Raw genomic sequence first — 13,881 nt, 5'->3', positions numbered from 1 at the left:
GGAACCTATAAATTCTTGGAACTCTAAGCTCAGCACTCGATTATAGAATCTTTATTGTGAGATGTTAATAATTCTTTTAGGAGTATAGGATAATGAGATGTTAATAATTCGTACTACCTTGACATGAAATTGTGTAATTGTAGACAGGGGACGCTTGAGATGGGAAGTTTAGTTTTGTTGTCAAGAAGACAAACACACAACATTTTGTATTCATTGGAAAGTTGTCGTCATGGCTGAATCTTGTAAGATCTCGAATAGTTGTGGTGCATGCGTTGCCATTAATATAAAAAACACCATCACTCACGGAAAAGTTCCAAGAAGTGTGAGACACCCCTTGATGATGCTTCTATGTGGCTTGTAATACACGAGATCTTACTCTTCTTAGGTTGATTCACGACCAAAAAGGGCAGACAATAGTATGCATATAAATACATGACTAATTTATTAATACTCGACTACTAACATAAAGAAACACTGTTGACTTTCTTGTTAATTAATGTATAATGCTGCCTGAAGTTGTTACTAGAAATCTTAAATTTAGAGAGCTCCTAAGAAAAGAAGAATAGTTGGGAAAATGTGCTATCATTTTTTATGTACATTCCCTGACTCTGAAAACACCCTTCATTTTTTTTTCATTTCTTTTTGACCAATATCACCATTCTTTTTTTAATACCAGCATAAAACCTACCCTTGGAGTTCAGTTATCGGAACAAGGCACAAACAAAAAGGAAAAAAAGATGCTCAACAAATTGTAATGCAGAAAACACAGTTTTGAGACCCCTGAACAAATGAAGAAATTATATCGCAAAAGAAACTCGTCTAAATAACAAGTAATTCTCGCAGCACTGCTTTAATACCTGCAACTTAACCCCCAACTATTAAACATTACCGTAAACCCTACTTAAAACTCTGATAACACTCAAACTCGAAAAAGAAAAAGAAAACAATCTTCAACCTGCAAACATGACCCAAAAAAGTTCGACCCAATCTTGGCAGAAATACCAAGTGAATAAGGACGCATAGACCAATGGCATTTCAGCCCATAAACCACAATCCACTGACCCAATACCAGAATGAATACCCCTAGCACGGGCAGAAAAGAAGCCAGTGACTACTCTCTTAATATTCCAAAGTATGGTACCATGGAAAAATAATTACCATTCTTAGGTAGAGGAAGCAGGCTCCTTCTTCTCTGACTCTTCTTCCTTCACTGTTTCGTTCTTGCTATCCTTATCTTCCTTGGTAACAACAGGAACCTCCTCCTTGGTTACAACAGGTGCCTCCTCGGTTTTTTCCTCAGTCTTTTTCTCTTCGACACTCAGCTTCTCCAAAAGCCCAGCAGCTGCAGACGCATCTTCGTTATCTTCCTTCTGCTGCTGCGACTCAGCAACTTCTTGAAAGGTCTCCATGAAGAGTTTGCAATCTAATACAAACGCCAAACAATAATCAATCATTAATAACCTACATCATAGAATTGCCAAACAAAAAATGCAACACCCTGATGTTATGTTAAAATGAACTAACAGTTCACCATGAACCTCAAGTAAATTGTTAACTTATAGCCTGAATTCAAGTTGGAAATAATCCATACTTAAATGGGTAGTAGTTGTAGCCCTAGACATGTCTCAGATACTATACGATAATGGTTACTAAGATCACAAATGCTTGACAAAAGCCTTCCTTCTCAAAACTCTTAACCTCCTACATGATATATGCTTAGTAATCTCTCCAATTAAGTGGGGAAAAAAATTCATCCGTCGCAAATTAAAATTAAAATTTAAGCACCATTTGACCCCAAAAAAAACAAATAAACACACAATGACATGGCAGGTATAATAAGAAACGATGCAGCAATGACTTACGTCTAAAAGAAAATCAATGCATAATTCACATCATTTAAATCACTCAGAAGAGAACTTATTAAAGTAATTGCAACAATATCTAATAGCTTCAAGCTTTCGGATCATACTCACTTTCAACTGATGCAAATCTAATGCAGAAAAGCTCGTCCTTCAATTCACCCTCAGCGAAATCAGTAGCGTGCCACACACAAGACTTGTCATTACCAGCGTGCTCCGTCACAGTCATGGTTGGCAAAACTGCAATCAATAGCGCAAAGCAGACAGTCAAATTCAAAGCCCTAGCTAAAACTAAATAGCTATACATAATAATAGGAGGCAAAATAGTGACTAACCAAGATGATTGGCGCAGATCTTGAGGGTTTTGGATTGCCTCATAACAAGACGAACCTTGCCACTCTCTTTGTGCTTCAAGAACTTGACGGTACCAGCGCCTCGCTCTTTCCACTGATTTCCGTCTTTGTCAAATCGGTAAAGCTTTGATTTACTAAAACGAAACAAATTGAAAACAACACAGAAAACAATAATCGATCAATTAAAATAAACAAACCCTAGATTCTGCAGATCGCAAAAACCCTAGAAACCACAAAAAAGACAAATAGGGAAAGGATTAACATACAGATCGAGGATGGCATCTTCGTGCTCTTCCCCAGTGGTGACAGTGACCTCCTCAAGTTTGACGATCGGAGCTACCTGAGCACCGGTATCTTCGTCCTCGGCGGCGGTGGTTTCCTCCTCTTCCCTGTGTTGTTCGGCATCTTCCTTACTGGCCATTTTCGGGAGCGTACGAGAACGAGAAATGCTAATAAATAAAAAGCTAGGGATAGATAGGGTGTAATGGTGGTGTTTGTAGCACAAAAAAATGATTTTATAGTGTTGGTGTGAGTTGTGTTGGAAGAGAAAAAATAATGCAAGGGTTGTGGTTTTCTATTTCTTTTTTTTTTTTTTTTTAAAAAAGACAAGGGTTATGTGAAGCTTGAGGCGTGATGTTTACGCACTATCCCCCACTTTTATTATTTCATTTTTTTGCTATATGCGGTATGCATTATTACTTATTTTTTCAAGGAGAGAGGTGTAAAAATTATTTAATTGTTTCCTTCCAAAATAATTTAATTGTTTATTATTTATAAATTTAAGGGTTTATAACTTTTTACACCTTGTATTTTTTCCCATTATCTGTTTGGACTCTGTATTTTGATAAATTACTTTTTGGACCCTATATTTTGTAAAATTGTTAAAATAGAACCCTAAACCCAATTTTGGTCAATGTTTTCTCAACTAAACTCACAAATAATTTATCAAATTAACAATTCAGAACAAAAATAAAATCATTCTGCTTAAAAACTGTGTTGTTATATTCAATTTTTTCTTCATCAAAATTGAGTTTAGGGTTCTATTTTAACCCTTTTACAAAATTTATGGTCCAAAAAGTAATTTGTCAAAACATAGGGTCCAAACAGTTAATGAGAAAAAACACATGGTTCAAAAAGGTATAAACCCTAAATTTAATGGGCAATTCCCTGGTAGTAAGATGGATTATTGGTGTACTCATGTGTCTTGTGTTTTTAGTATGTGGATAGTTATAATTTTTTTTATATATAATTGTGTATATTGTAGCTATAACAGACATCTTACAAATTTTTAAAAAATTCTAAATAACAAAAACATAATTAAAACATTTTTGTTGCACGCATAGATATTTTTTTTTATATACACGTGTGCAACAAAATATTTAAACTCTCACTTCGATATCGTAAATTAATTGAAATTTCTCAAAAATTGGTGGAATGTCTGTCGTAACTACAATGTACATTGTTATATAAAAAAATAGAGTTACAATTATTTAAGTGCCAAAAATACGAAGGGTGTACCGGTAATCTCCTTCTTAAAAATTACCCAAATTTATATTATTTTTAATCTTAGTTTTAATATATATGTAGTACAATACAAAGCTATAATTTTGGAGTTGAAAGACACATTTGGGGATAGGAGTTGCAAAATGACCTAATAGAATTTCGATTACCATGTAGAGTTATAAGCATGATATTACTTTTTTTAAAATATATATATAAGAAAAAAAATACAAAGAAATCGCCTTATTAAAAAAAAACAATTGGTATATTGAAAATATATATTTTATGGGTGATTTTAATCGCGATAAACCATCAAACTCACTAATTATTAACATACAAAATAAAATTAATTAAAATACGATAACTTAGATTTTTTTCCCATAACTTTTCTAGGTGTATGATTTTAAAACTCATTCATGTATTTTGCTGGCTTGTAATCAAGTAGTTTACTACTAATTTTAAAAACATTACTTGTTGTATTAATTTGTTTAAAATTTAATGTTTAGTGGTGCTTTTATTTGTATAAATTTAGGTAATAAAAATTGGTTTTTTTATACTATAAGGGAAAATACCAATTTGACCTCTTAGTTTTGCCTGATTACTCGATCGGCCCCTATGTTTTGTTAAATGACATTTTACACTCTGTGTTTTACAAAATGGATCAAAATAGTACCATGAGCCCAATTTTGGTCAAATATTTTTTAATATGACCAAAACACCCTTAATTTTTTAAATTAATTAATTAAAAGTGAATTTTATAATAAAAATAAATTAAATTGGTTTTTAAAATAAATAAAACAATTAAAATATATAAAAAAAAATTGAAACTAAAACAAAATTAAAATTAAACCTAACTCCTTCTCTCTTCCCTTCTTGTAACCCTAAATATCTAATCTAACTCCAACCCTAACCCTAAATCTCCAATATCTTCATCTTGCTCTTCATCATCATCATCATCATCATCATCTTCTTCTTCTTCTTCTTCTTCATCTTCTTTTGTTGCCTAAGTGACGAACTCACGGGCGGAGAGAAGGTTGTGTGATGAGTTCACAGGCGAAAGGAGGATTGGGCAACAGGCTATCAGAGGGAGGGTTGGATCGGGCTTGGTCTCAAGGGGGAAAGGGTAGAAGGTCAAGGGTTGCAGTGGAGCTTCCAATAGAGGTGGGGCTTCCTCCTTCTCGGACCTATGTCTTCTTCTTCTTCTTCTTCTTCTTCTTTCTTGATGGTGGCTAGACTGGTGGAGGAGTAGCTTCATTTGGTAGAGATTGTTGGAACTTTTTGTTAAAAGTTAAAAGTGAATTGTTGAAAATTGAAAAAGTATATTTGTGTGTGATATGGGAAAAGTCTCACATGGATTTGGAACACTCCTCCAAGAGTGTATATAAGATGCAAGTGTCATCCATTGGGGTGTGCCCCAAGAGGTACCAAGTTTTGTGCGACCACCACATGCGCCCGCGCACCGCCGCCGTCCGACCGAGCCGAGCTGGCCGGTGGTGTGGTGTCGTACTTTATTTTTTGTTGAAAAAAAATTATTTAATAAAATAAATATTTTTTATTTATTAATTAATTTTAAAACGATTTATTAAGAAGTAGTAAACATGATCTGTTTTAACAGCATATGACCACAATAATTCCTCCCACGATTGAATAAACGTTTTCTTACCGTTTTATTGAGATCGACTTCTCTACATAAGTCAGATCAGAATAATAGGGAGAATACATCTTTTTTTGAAAAAAACATTCTCTTCTAAAATCAAATTTTCTCTGAGCTTTTGAGGGTGTACGAGAGCGAAGCCTTTCGGTGCAGAGAGGTATCGTATACAGTGGTTGTTTTATCCTGGGGACGTCGTGGTTGCTAGACTGTCGTGCACACTTGGGGCAGAGCCGCGAAACGTCTTAAAGAGAGCGACATAGTCCGCGACTCAGCCATAAACTTTATCGGTAATTTGTTCCAATTTTTATTTCAATTCAGAATTATCAATTTTAAGACGATCTGTTTTGCTATGGCTACTACCGATGATTTTTTTGGTTCTGCCTCTATTGATATTAACAAGCCATTTCGTTTTGAGGGTTTGCACTTTAAGCGTTGGGAACAAAAGATGCTCTATTATCTGACCATGAGGAATGTTGCGTTTGTCCTCTCTACTCTGAAGCCGGTTGTCTCTGAACCTTCGACCGACAAGGACAATGAGACTGAACGCGAGAAGCAACAGAAGGAATTGGACTCTTGGGTTGAAAACGACTTCATCTGTAAGAATTTTATTCTTAACGGTTTATCTAATGATCTCTATGATTATTATAATTCAGACAAGTCAGCAAAGGAAATTTAGGAGGCGCTGCAAAAGAAATATGATACAGAAAAGGCAAGGACTAAAAAATACGCTGTCAATCGCTACCTGAAGTATCAAATGGTGGATGATAAATCTGTGGAAGCCCAATCTCACGAAATTCAGAAAATTGCGCATGAGATTATCTCATAAGGTATGACTCTTGATGAATAGTTTCAAGTTGCTGTTTTAATTGACAAATTACCTCCTTCCTGGAAGGATTTTAAAAATGTTCTCAGACATAAGACTAATGAATTTTCCTTAGAGAGTTTGATCACCCGTCTTCGTATCGAGGAGGAAGCAAGGAAACAAGACCAGAAAGAAGAGGTGCTTGTTGTCTCTAACAGCAACCCCAAAAAGTCCACACCTACGGTTCTGAAGCCTAATGGAAATTTTTTTAAGAATCAGAACTGCAACTCGAATTCAAATTTCAATCGCAACAACCAGAACACTCCTTGAAACAACAATCAGAGTCGGAACCATAACAGGAACCAACCTGGAAGGCAGTAACCTCCACCTAAACGGAATGACTCTGGACAATTCCTTTGTTACAATTGTAACAAGCCAGGTCATATGGCACGCAAGTGTAGGAACCAGCCAAGCACTGCTCCGCAGGCTAACTTGACTGAAGAAGCTTTTACATGTATGATTTCTGAGATCAACCTTATTGGTGGATCAGATGGGTGGTGGGTGGACACTGGCGCTTCACGCCATGTCTGCTATGATCGTGCTATGTTTAAAACATACACTGTTGCTGATGATAAGAAAGTGTTGGGAGATTCCCACACCACTATTGTTGCTGGGATTGGGAAAGTGGAGCTTAAGTTTACCTCAGGAAATACTTTATTACTGAAAGATGTAATGCATACTCCTGAGATGAGAAAGAATCTGGTTTCTGGTTTTCTGCTTAATAAGGCTGGGTTTACTCAAACTATTGGGACTGGTTTGTACACCATCACTAAGAATGGTATTTTTGTTGGGAAGAGTTATGCTATTGATCGCATGTTTAAGTTAAATGTTGAACCCAATAAAGTTTCTTCTTCTGCTTATATGTTGTGCGATTTTAATGTTTGGTATGCTAGACTTTGTCATGCTAATAAGTGCATTATTAAGAACATGAGTAACATTGGTTTAATTCCTAAAGTGTCAGATAATGATTTTGAAAAATGTGATTTTTGTAGTCAAGCAAAAATAACTAAGACACCACATAAATCAGTTACTAGAGAATCTGAGCCTTTAGATTTAATTCATTCAGATATTAATGAACTTAATGGAAAGTTAACTAGGAATGGTAAACGTTATTTCATCACATTTATTGATGATTTTTCTGACTTTACTTATGTGTACTTAGTGAAAAATAAAAGTGATGCGCTTGACATGTTCAAATTATTTGTGACTGAAATTAAGAATCAATTCAATAAGAAAATTAAAAGGGTTTGTAGTGATAGAGGAACTGAATATGATTCAAGCATGTTTATTGAGTTTTATAATTCACGTGGCATTGTACACGAAACCACTGCACCATATTCACCTGAAATGAATGGCAAAGCTGAAAGAAAGAATCGAACTTTTACTGAATCTGTTGTGGCTATTTTATTGAATTCTAATGTTGCATCTCATTGGTGGGGTGAAATTATTTTGACTATTTGTTATGTGTTGAATAGAGTTCCTAAGTCTAAGAGCAAAGTTTCACCATATGAGATCTTGAAAAATAGGCAACCTAACCTGTCTTATTTTAGAACGTGGGGTTGTTTGGCTTATGTTCGTATTCCTGATCCTAAGAAAATTAAGCTAGCATGTAGAGCCTATGAATGTGTATTTATCGGATATGCAATTGATTAGTGCTCAAAAGATGTCATTTTATCATGTTTAAGTCCAAATTAAATTAAGTTTTGAATAATATTTTCTTGAATTTATTATGATATATTCTTTAAATGGAAAATATTAGTTTTAATTTAATTTAAAAATATTTTATATGAATTATAATGCATTTGAGCCTAATTAAAAGAAAAAAATATAGAAAAGAAAAGAAAAGAATTAAACTTGAAAAATGAGAGCTGAAAAATGATATTATTGTAGTTAACTTCTCTTTTTTTCATTTCAAGCCCAATGCAGGCCCATGGTTCCAGCAGCCCAAAGCCAGCCACATGCATCTCCCTGCCCGCCACGTGTCCGCCTGCCAGCCAACCCGAGGCCGCCACGTCGCCGCCAGCAGCCATCCGAAGCTCCAACACAACTTCACTCTAACGCCTCCTTCAGCAGCCTCCATCAATTAACAATTCTCAGCAATGCAAGCATGCGACCTTGCTTCCCTCCAGGCCCAATCCGCCCAAGCTTCAGCATTGCCTTCAAGCTCCACGGCTCCAGCAGGCCCAAAGAGACCCTTAGGCCCAAAGAGCCTAGCTCCTCTTTTCAGCCATGCCAGTCACGTGCAAGCCCAACTCTCCCAGCCACAACACAGGCCCGTGACCCAATGACATCTTCCAACAGCCTGCCTACGTGGCACCCCCTCATTGGCTGAAAGTGGGTCAAAACCCTCTTATGTCACCAGCCATATTTTGTGGGTATTGGGTTTGTAAAATTTCCATTTTGAGCTTTAAAGCTCATGTTTTTGTGGTATTTTATAAAAGGAGCATTTTGACTATACACAAAAATAGCTAGGGTAATATTAATAATAAGATTTGATTTTTCAAAATCATATCTTATTATTAATATTTCAGATTTATTTTGTAAACCCCATTTTGTTGTTTAATTTCTTTTTAGTCATTTTCTCCATCTATAAATAGGGACACTCTCTTCACATTTGGAATGTAATTTTTAGAGTAGAGAAACTATAGCAAAATTTCCACTCACTTTCTTCTCATATTTTCTTCTTAGAATTTTGTGAGAATCATGAGCATAATGGCCTAATCTTCCTAGGAAGGTTAGGGATGATTCCATATGCAAGTGATGTTATTTTGCTACTTTGATTCACTATGTTCTTAATGTAATATATTTGAGTTATTTATGTTCTTTCATCTCTATCTTTATTTTGTTATCTTTATTTACTTATGCTAATAGTATATAGGATTAGTCATGCTCTTTCTATGTGCTTCTAATTAGTAAAAGTAATATTGATACATAATTTTATGTCTAATCTTCTATTGCATTATTGCCCTTGGGTATTTTGTCATTTTTAGATTTTTCATAAGATTAACTTTGTGCTTTTAAAGTAAAGAACTTTATAACTCAAATTGACTTTTGTTAGAAAAGAATATGGACTTTAATGTTAGATTTTCCAAGTAAATGTTGGGATGTGACTATTTACTTGTGTATTTTTGTAAATCAAGTAACTAAGTAACTAAGCAAGCATATGGATGATTCTTGAAACCTTTCCATTTCTCAAACTCTTGATTACATCTTACATTTATCTCACTTTATCATTTCATCAAAAAAAATACAATACCAAAATCTCAAACCTCTTTCCATTTACAATTTTATTTATTTCTTGTTACTAACTTTTTGTGTTATTTTCTACTAATCTTTTGATTTTAGGTTACCTCCTTGTGGATCGACCGCCTGATTATACTACAACCACCGCTTAGTGGTTGTCACATTTTGGGCATTAAACAGCAATTAATAGTAAAGCATATAGGCTCTATGATTTAAATGCGCATGTTATTTGTGGAATCAAATGATGTTGATTTTTATGAACATAGATTCCCTTTTAAATTGAGAAATAGTGGGGGCGCATCTACTAGCAACATTCCTACGATTAGGAGTAATGAGCATATTGAGGATAGAGAATAAGAACCTAGAAGAAGTAAGAGAGCTAGAGATGCTAAAGATTATGGTTCTGATTTCCATGTCTATACATTAGAGGAGGATCCTGCTAACATCCAAGAAGCTTTGTCTTCTTTAGATGCTGATCTCTGGCAAGAAGCCATAGATGATGAAATAGACTCTCTTGAGTCTAACAATACGTGGCACTTAGTTGATTTGCCTCCTGGTTGTAAGCCTATAGGTTGTAAGTGGATTTTGAAAAAGAAATTGAAACCCGATGGTACTGTTGATAAGTACAAGGCTCGCTTGGTAGCCAATTAAGGGTTTTAAGCAGAGCGAAAATATAGATTTCTTTGACACTTTTTCACCTGTTACAAGAATAACATCCATTAGAGTTTTGATTTCCCTAGCTGCCATTCACAATCTAGTTGTACACCAAATGGATGTTAAGACTGCCTTTTTGAATGGTGAATTAGAAGAGGAGATCTATATGGATCAACCTGAAGGGTTTGTGATCCATGGCCAGGAACATAAGGTTTGTAAACTGGATAAGTCTCTATATGGTTTGAAGCAGGCACCTAAGAAATGACATGAGAAATTTGACAATTTAGTTATCTCACATGGGTTTAAAGTGAATGAAAGTGACAAATGTATTTATTATAAATCTGAGAATGACATTTGCACTATTGTATGTTTATATGTGGATGACTTGCTCATTTTTGGTTCGAATATCCATGCTGTGAAATCTTTGTTATGTGCTAACTTTGATATGAAAGACCTTGGAGAAGTGAATGTAATCCTTGGTATTAAGATTACTAGGTCTGAAAAGGGAATTTCTTTGGATCAATCTCACTACATTGAGAAGATTCTAAAGAAATACAATTACTTTGATTGTAAACCTGCTTGCACACCATATGATCCAAGTGTTAAGTTATTTAAGAACACTGGTGACGGTGTGAAACAGTCTGACTATGCGAGCATCATTGGCAGTCTTCGATATGCCACTGATTGTACGAGACCCGACATTGCTTATGTTGTGGGATTATTGTGCAGGTTTACTTGTAGACCTAGTATAGAGCATTGGCATGCTATTGAAAGGGTCATGAGATACCTCAAGAGAACCATGAACCTTGGATTACATTATCATAAGTTTCCAGCTGTTCTTGAAGGAATAGTGATGCAGACTGGAACACTTTGTCAGATGACTCCAAAGCAACAAGTGGCTATATCTTTAGTATAGCTGGTGGAGTTGATTCTTGGAAATCTAAAAAACAAACTATTTTGGCACAATCCACCATGGAGTCTGAAATGATAGCACTAGCAACAGCTAGTGAAGAAGCAGGTTGGTTGAGAAGCCAGATAGCTTAGATCCTCTTATGGGAAAAACCGATACCAGCTGTGTTGATCCACTATGATAGTACCACGACTATTGCAAAAATTCAGAACCGTTATTACAACGGTAAGAGACGACAGATACGTTGTAAGCATAGTATTGTTAGAGAGTTTATCTCAACAAGAGCTATTAGAGTGGACCATGTACGCACTGATTCTAACTTAGCAGATCCATTGACGAAAGGATTAGCTAGAGAGAAATTCCATAAAACATCGAAAGGAATGAGACTATTGCCCTTAGAATGATGAATCACTCATGATGGTAACCCAACCTAAAGACTGGAGATCCCAAGAACTAGGTTCAATGGGTAATAATAAGTTGTGAAGTGATATGAGTTGGATCATGCTATTTCCATCAAAGCATATAGAAACATGAATTCCTGAAGCGATGAGCGGATGAGTTAATAGAAACTCTTAATGAGATCTATACTTTATGTGGAGTGGAGTACCGAGCTACAAGAGTACTCTTGATAGACTCACCTATGTGAATATGGAAGTGTGGCCACTTCCTATGGAATTTTGGGCAAAATTTCTAGAGCATTCACTATACTGGGATAGACGTGCATGACCATTAATGCACATACTTTTTGACTACACCCTTGAAAGGTTGGTGTGTGGTACGATGTTAGAAATAGAGTTCAAGACTATGTGTCACTCTAGTATAATCTAAATCGTATTCACTACGCAAATGTTCAAATCGAAATATACATTTGTTTATGCACAATCTTATAGATTATGACATTGCTCGAGAAAATATTTTTTAAAAATTAAAGTGGGGGATTGTTGGAGCTTTTTGTTATTAGTTAAAAGTGAATTGTTAAAAATTGAAAAAGTATATTTGTGTGTGATATGGGAAAAGTCCCACATGGATTTGGAACACTACTCCAAGAGTGTATATAAGATGCAAGTGTCATCCATTGGGGTGTGCCCCAAGGGGTACCCAGTTTTGTGCGACAACCACATGTGCCCGCGCGCCGCCGCCGCTGTCCGACCTAGCTGAGCTGGCGGGTGGTGTGGTGTGGTGTCGTACTTTATTTTTTTGTTGAAAAAAAATTATTTAATAAAATAAATATTTTTTTATTTATTAATTAATTTTAAAACGATTTATTAAGAAGCAGTAAACGTGATTCGTTTTAACTACATATGACCATGATAATTCCTCCCACGATTGAAAAAACGTTTTCTCACCGTTTTATTGAGATCGACTTCTCTGCATAAGTCAAACCAGAATAACGAGGAGAATACATCTTTTTTCCAGAAAAACATTCTCTTCTAAAATCGAATTTTATCTGAGCTTTTGAGGGTGTACGAGAGCAAAGCCTTTCGGTGTAGAGAGGTATCGTATACAGTGGCTGTTTTATCCTGGGGACGCCGTGGTTGATAGATTGTCGTGCAAACTTGGGGCAGAGCTGCGAAACGTCTTAAAGAGGCGACATAGTCCGCAACTCAGCTAGAAACTTTATCGGTAATTTTTTCCAATTTTTATTTCAATTCAGAATTATTAGAGATCGACACAGATTCGAATGGAGCAGCTGCCAATGCTACGAGTCCAATCGATGTAGATTTTGGCCCGGTGATGGAGAGGCACAAGCAATAAATCTGGGTTCAAATTTCTTTTCTCTTCCTCCCTTTCAGATCTGCACCTCAATTCTGTAAATGGTTATTTATTTCTTTTGAGTTCAAATCTGGTTTTTCTTCTATTCATTTTTGTTTGTGGAATATATTTGATTTTAAGATTGAGAAAGAAGAAAAAAAAAAGAGGATTTGAGGTTTGGTTTTGATTTTGAGATGTAATGTTGAAATTTGGGTTTGATTTTTATTTTGATTTTGAAATATGATAACAAATTTAGGTTTTGTTTTAAAATATGATTTTGATTATGAAATTTGAGTTTGAAATGTGAAATGAAATTTGTATTGAATTGATGAATATAGGATTTGAGTTTGATTTATGGGTTTTGAGTTTAGTTTTGATTTTGAGTTTGAATAAGAGAAAAAAGAAGCAATTTTTTAAAAATTTTGTTTTCTATTCATTTTAGTTTTAATCACTTTCATTAATGTTAAATTCTCAATATTTGTATACAATTTTAATTAATATTTTAAATTATTTAAATATAATTTAAAATTCAATATTAGTTTAGATAATAAAAAAATTTGAAGTTATTTGGGTCATATTGAAAAAACATTTGTGAAAAAGTTGGACTCACAGTACTATTTTGATTAATTAGTATTTAGACAAAACACATGGATCAAACTAGTATTTTCTTTTAAATTTGTATTTAATATAGGAGGATTTCGTACTTTAAATGAAATAATGAACTTCGAACTATCAAAGTTACAAATCCAAACGATTTATATTCTAGTTTATTTTCTTTCAAATCTTTTACCCTAACCAAATCGACAAAAAAAATGTTTTTGTTTTCCAAGTTTAATTTCAAAACCGACCAAGGTAACTGCAAAGACTAATTCCCTATTTTCAAATGAAGAAGATACAAGGTAGTAGGAATTTGCAATATACCTACCAATGAAAGTTCAGAATCAATTACTATTCTCATTTTGGAGATAGAAAAACGAATCACATAGCTGAATATTGATTTTAACGTAAAAGCATGCAAAACTTATTCAAGAACGGGTTATCGTAGTTCATTACACTCCCCCAACATTCAAATTCGGAGCCGACAGTTCTCAACA

The 13,881-nt window shown here is 34.8% G+C and overlaps 1 protein-coding gene across 1 annotated transcript; it reads right to left on the bottom strand.

The window, feature by feature from the left end:
- Positions 1-769: 769 nt before the first annotated feature.
- LOC133792272 (ran-binding protein 1 homolog b-like) lies at positions 770-2,749 on the bottom strand. The gene is made up of 4 exons (XM_062230180.1): positions 2,479-2,749; positions 2,195-2,346; positions 1,974-2,099; positions 770-1,423 (listed from the first exon to the last, which is right to left on the bottom strand). Exons 1-4 carry the CDS (start codon positions 2,631-2,633, stop codon positions 1,164-1,166), a joined length of 693 nt encoding a protein of 230 aa, XP_062086164.1. The 5' UTR covers positions 2,634-2,749; the 3' UTR covers positions 770-1,163.
- Positions 2,750-13,881: the final 11,132 nt, after the last annotated feature.

Source organism: Humulus lupulus, chromosome 7 (genome assembly GCF_963169125.1).
Source record: "Humulus lupulus chromosome 7, drHumLupu1.1, whole genome shotgun sequence".
In the NCBI taxonomy this organism is placed as follows: Eukaryota; Viridiplantae; Streptophyta; class Magnoliopsida; order Rosales; family Cannabaceae; genus Humulus; species Humulus lupulus.
The sequence above is the reverse complement of the archived record's forward strand: the minus strand, read 5'-3'. Positions and strand labels throughout refer to the sequence as shown.

Excerpts from the sequence above, each read along its gene's own strand:
- LOC133792272 (XM_062230180.1), bottom strand. The coding sequence starts at position 2,633 with ATGGCCAGTAAGGAAGATGCCGAACAACACAGGGAAGAGGAGGAAACC. Across the intron at positions 2,347-2,478 it reads GAAGATGCCATCCTCGATCT|TAAATCAAAGCTTTACCGAT; the intron begins GTATGTTAATCC and ends GTTTCGTTTTAG. Across the intron at positions 2,100-2,194 it reads GATCTGCGCCAATCATCTTG|TTTTGCCAACCATGACTGTG; the intron begins GTTAGTCACTAT and ends TATTGATTGCAG.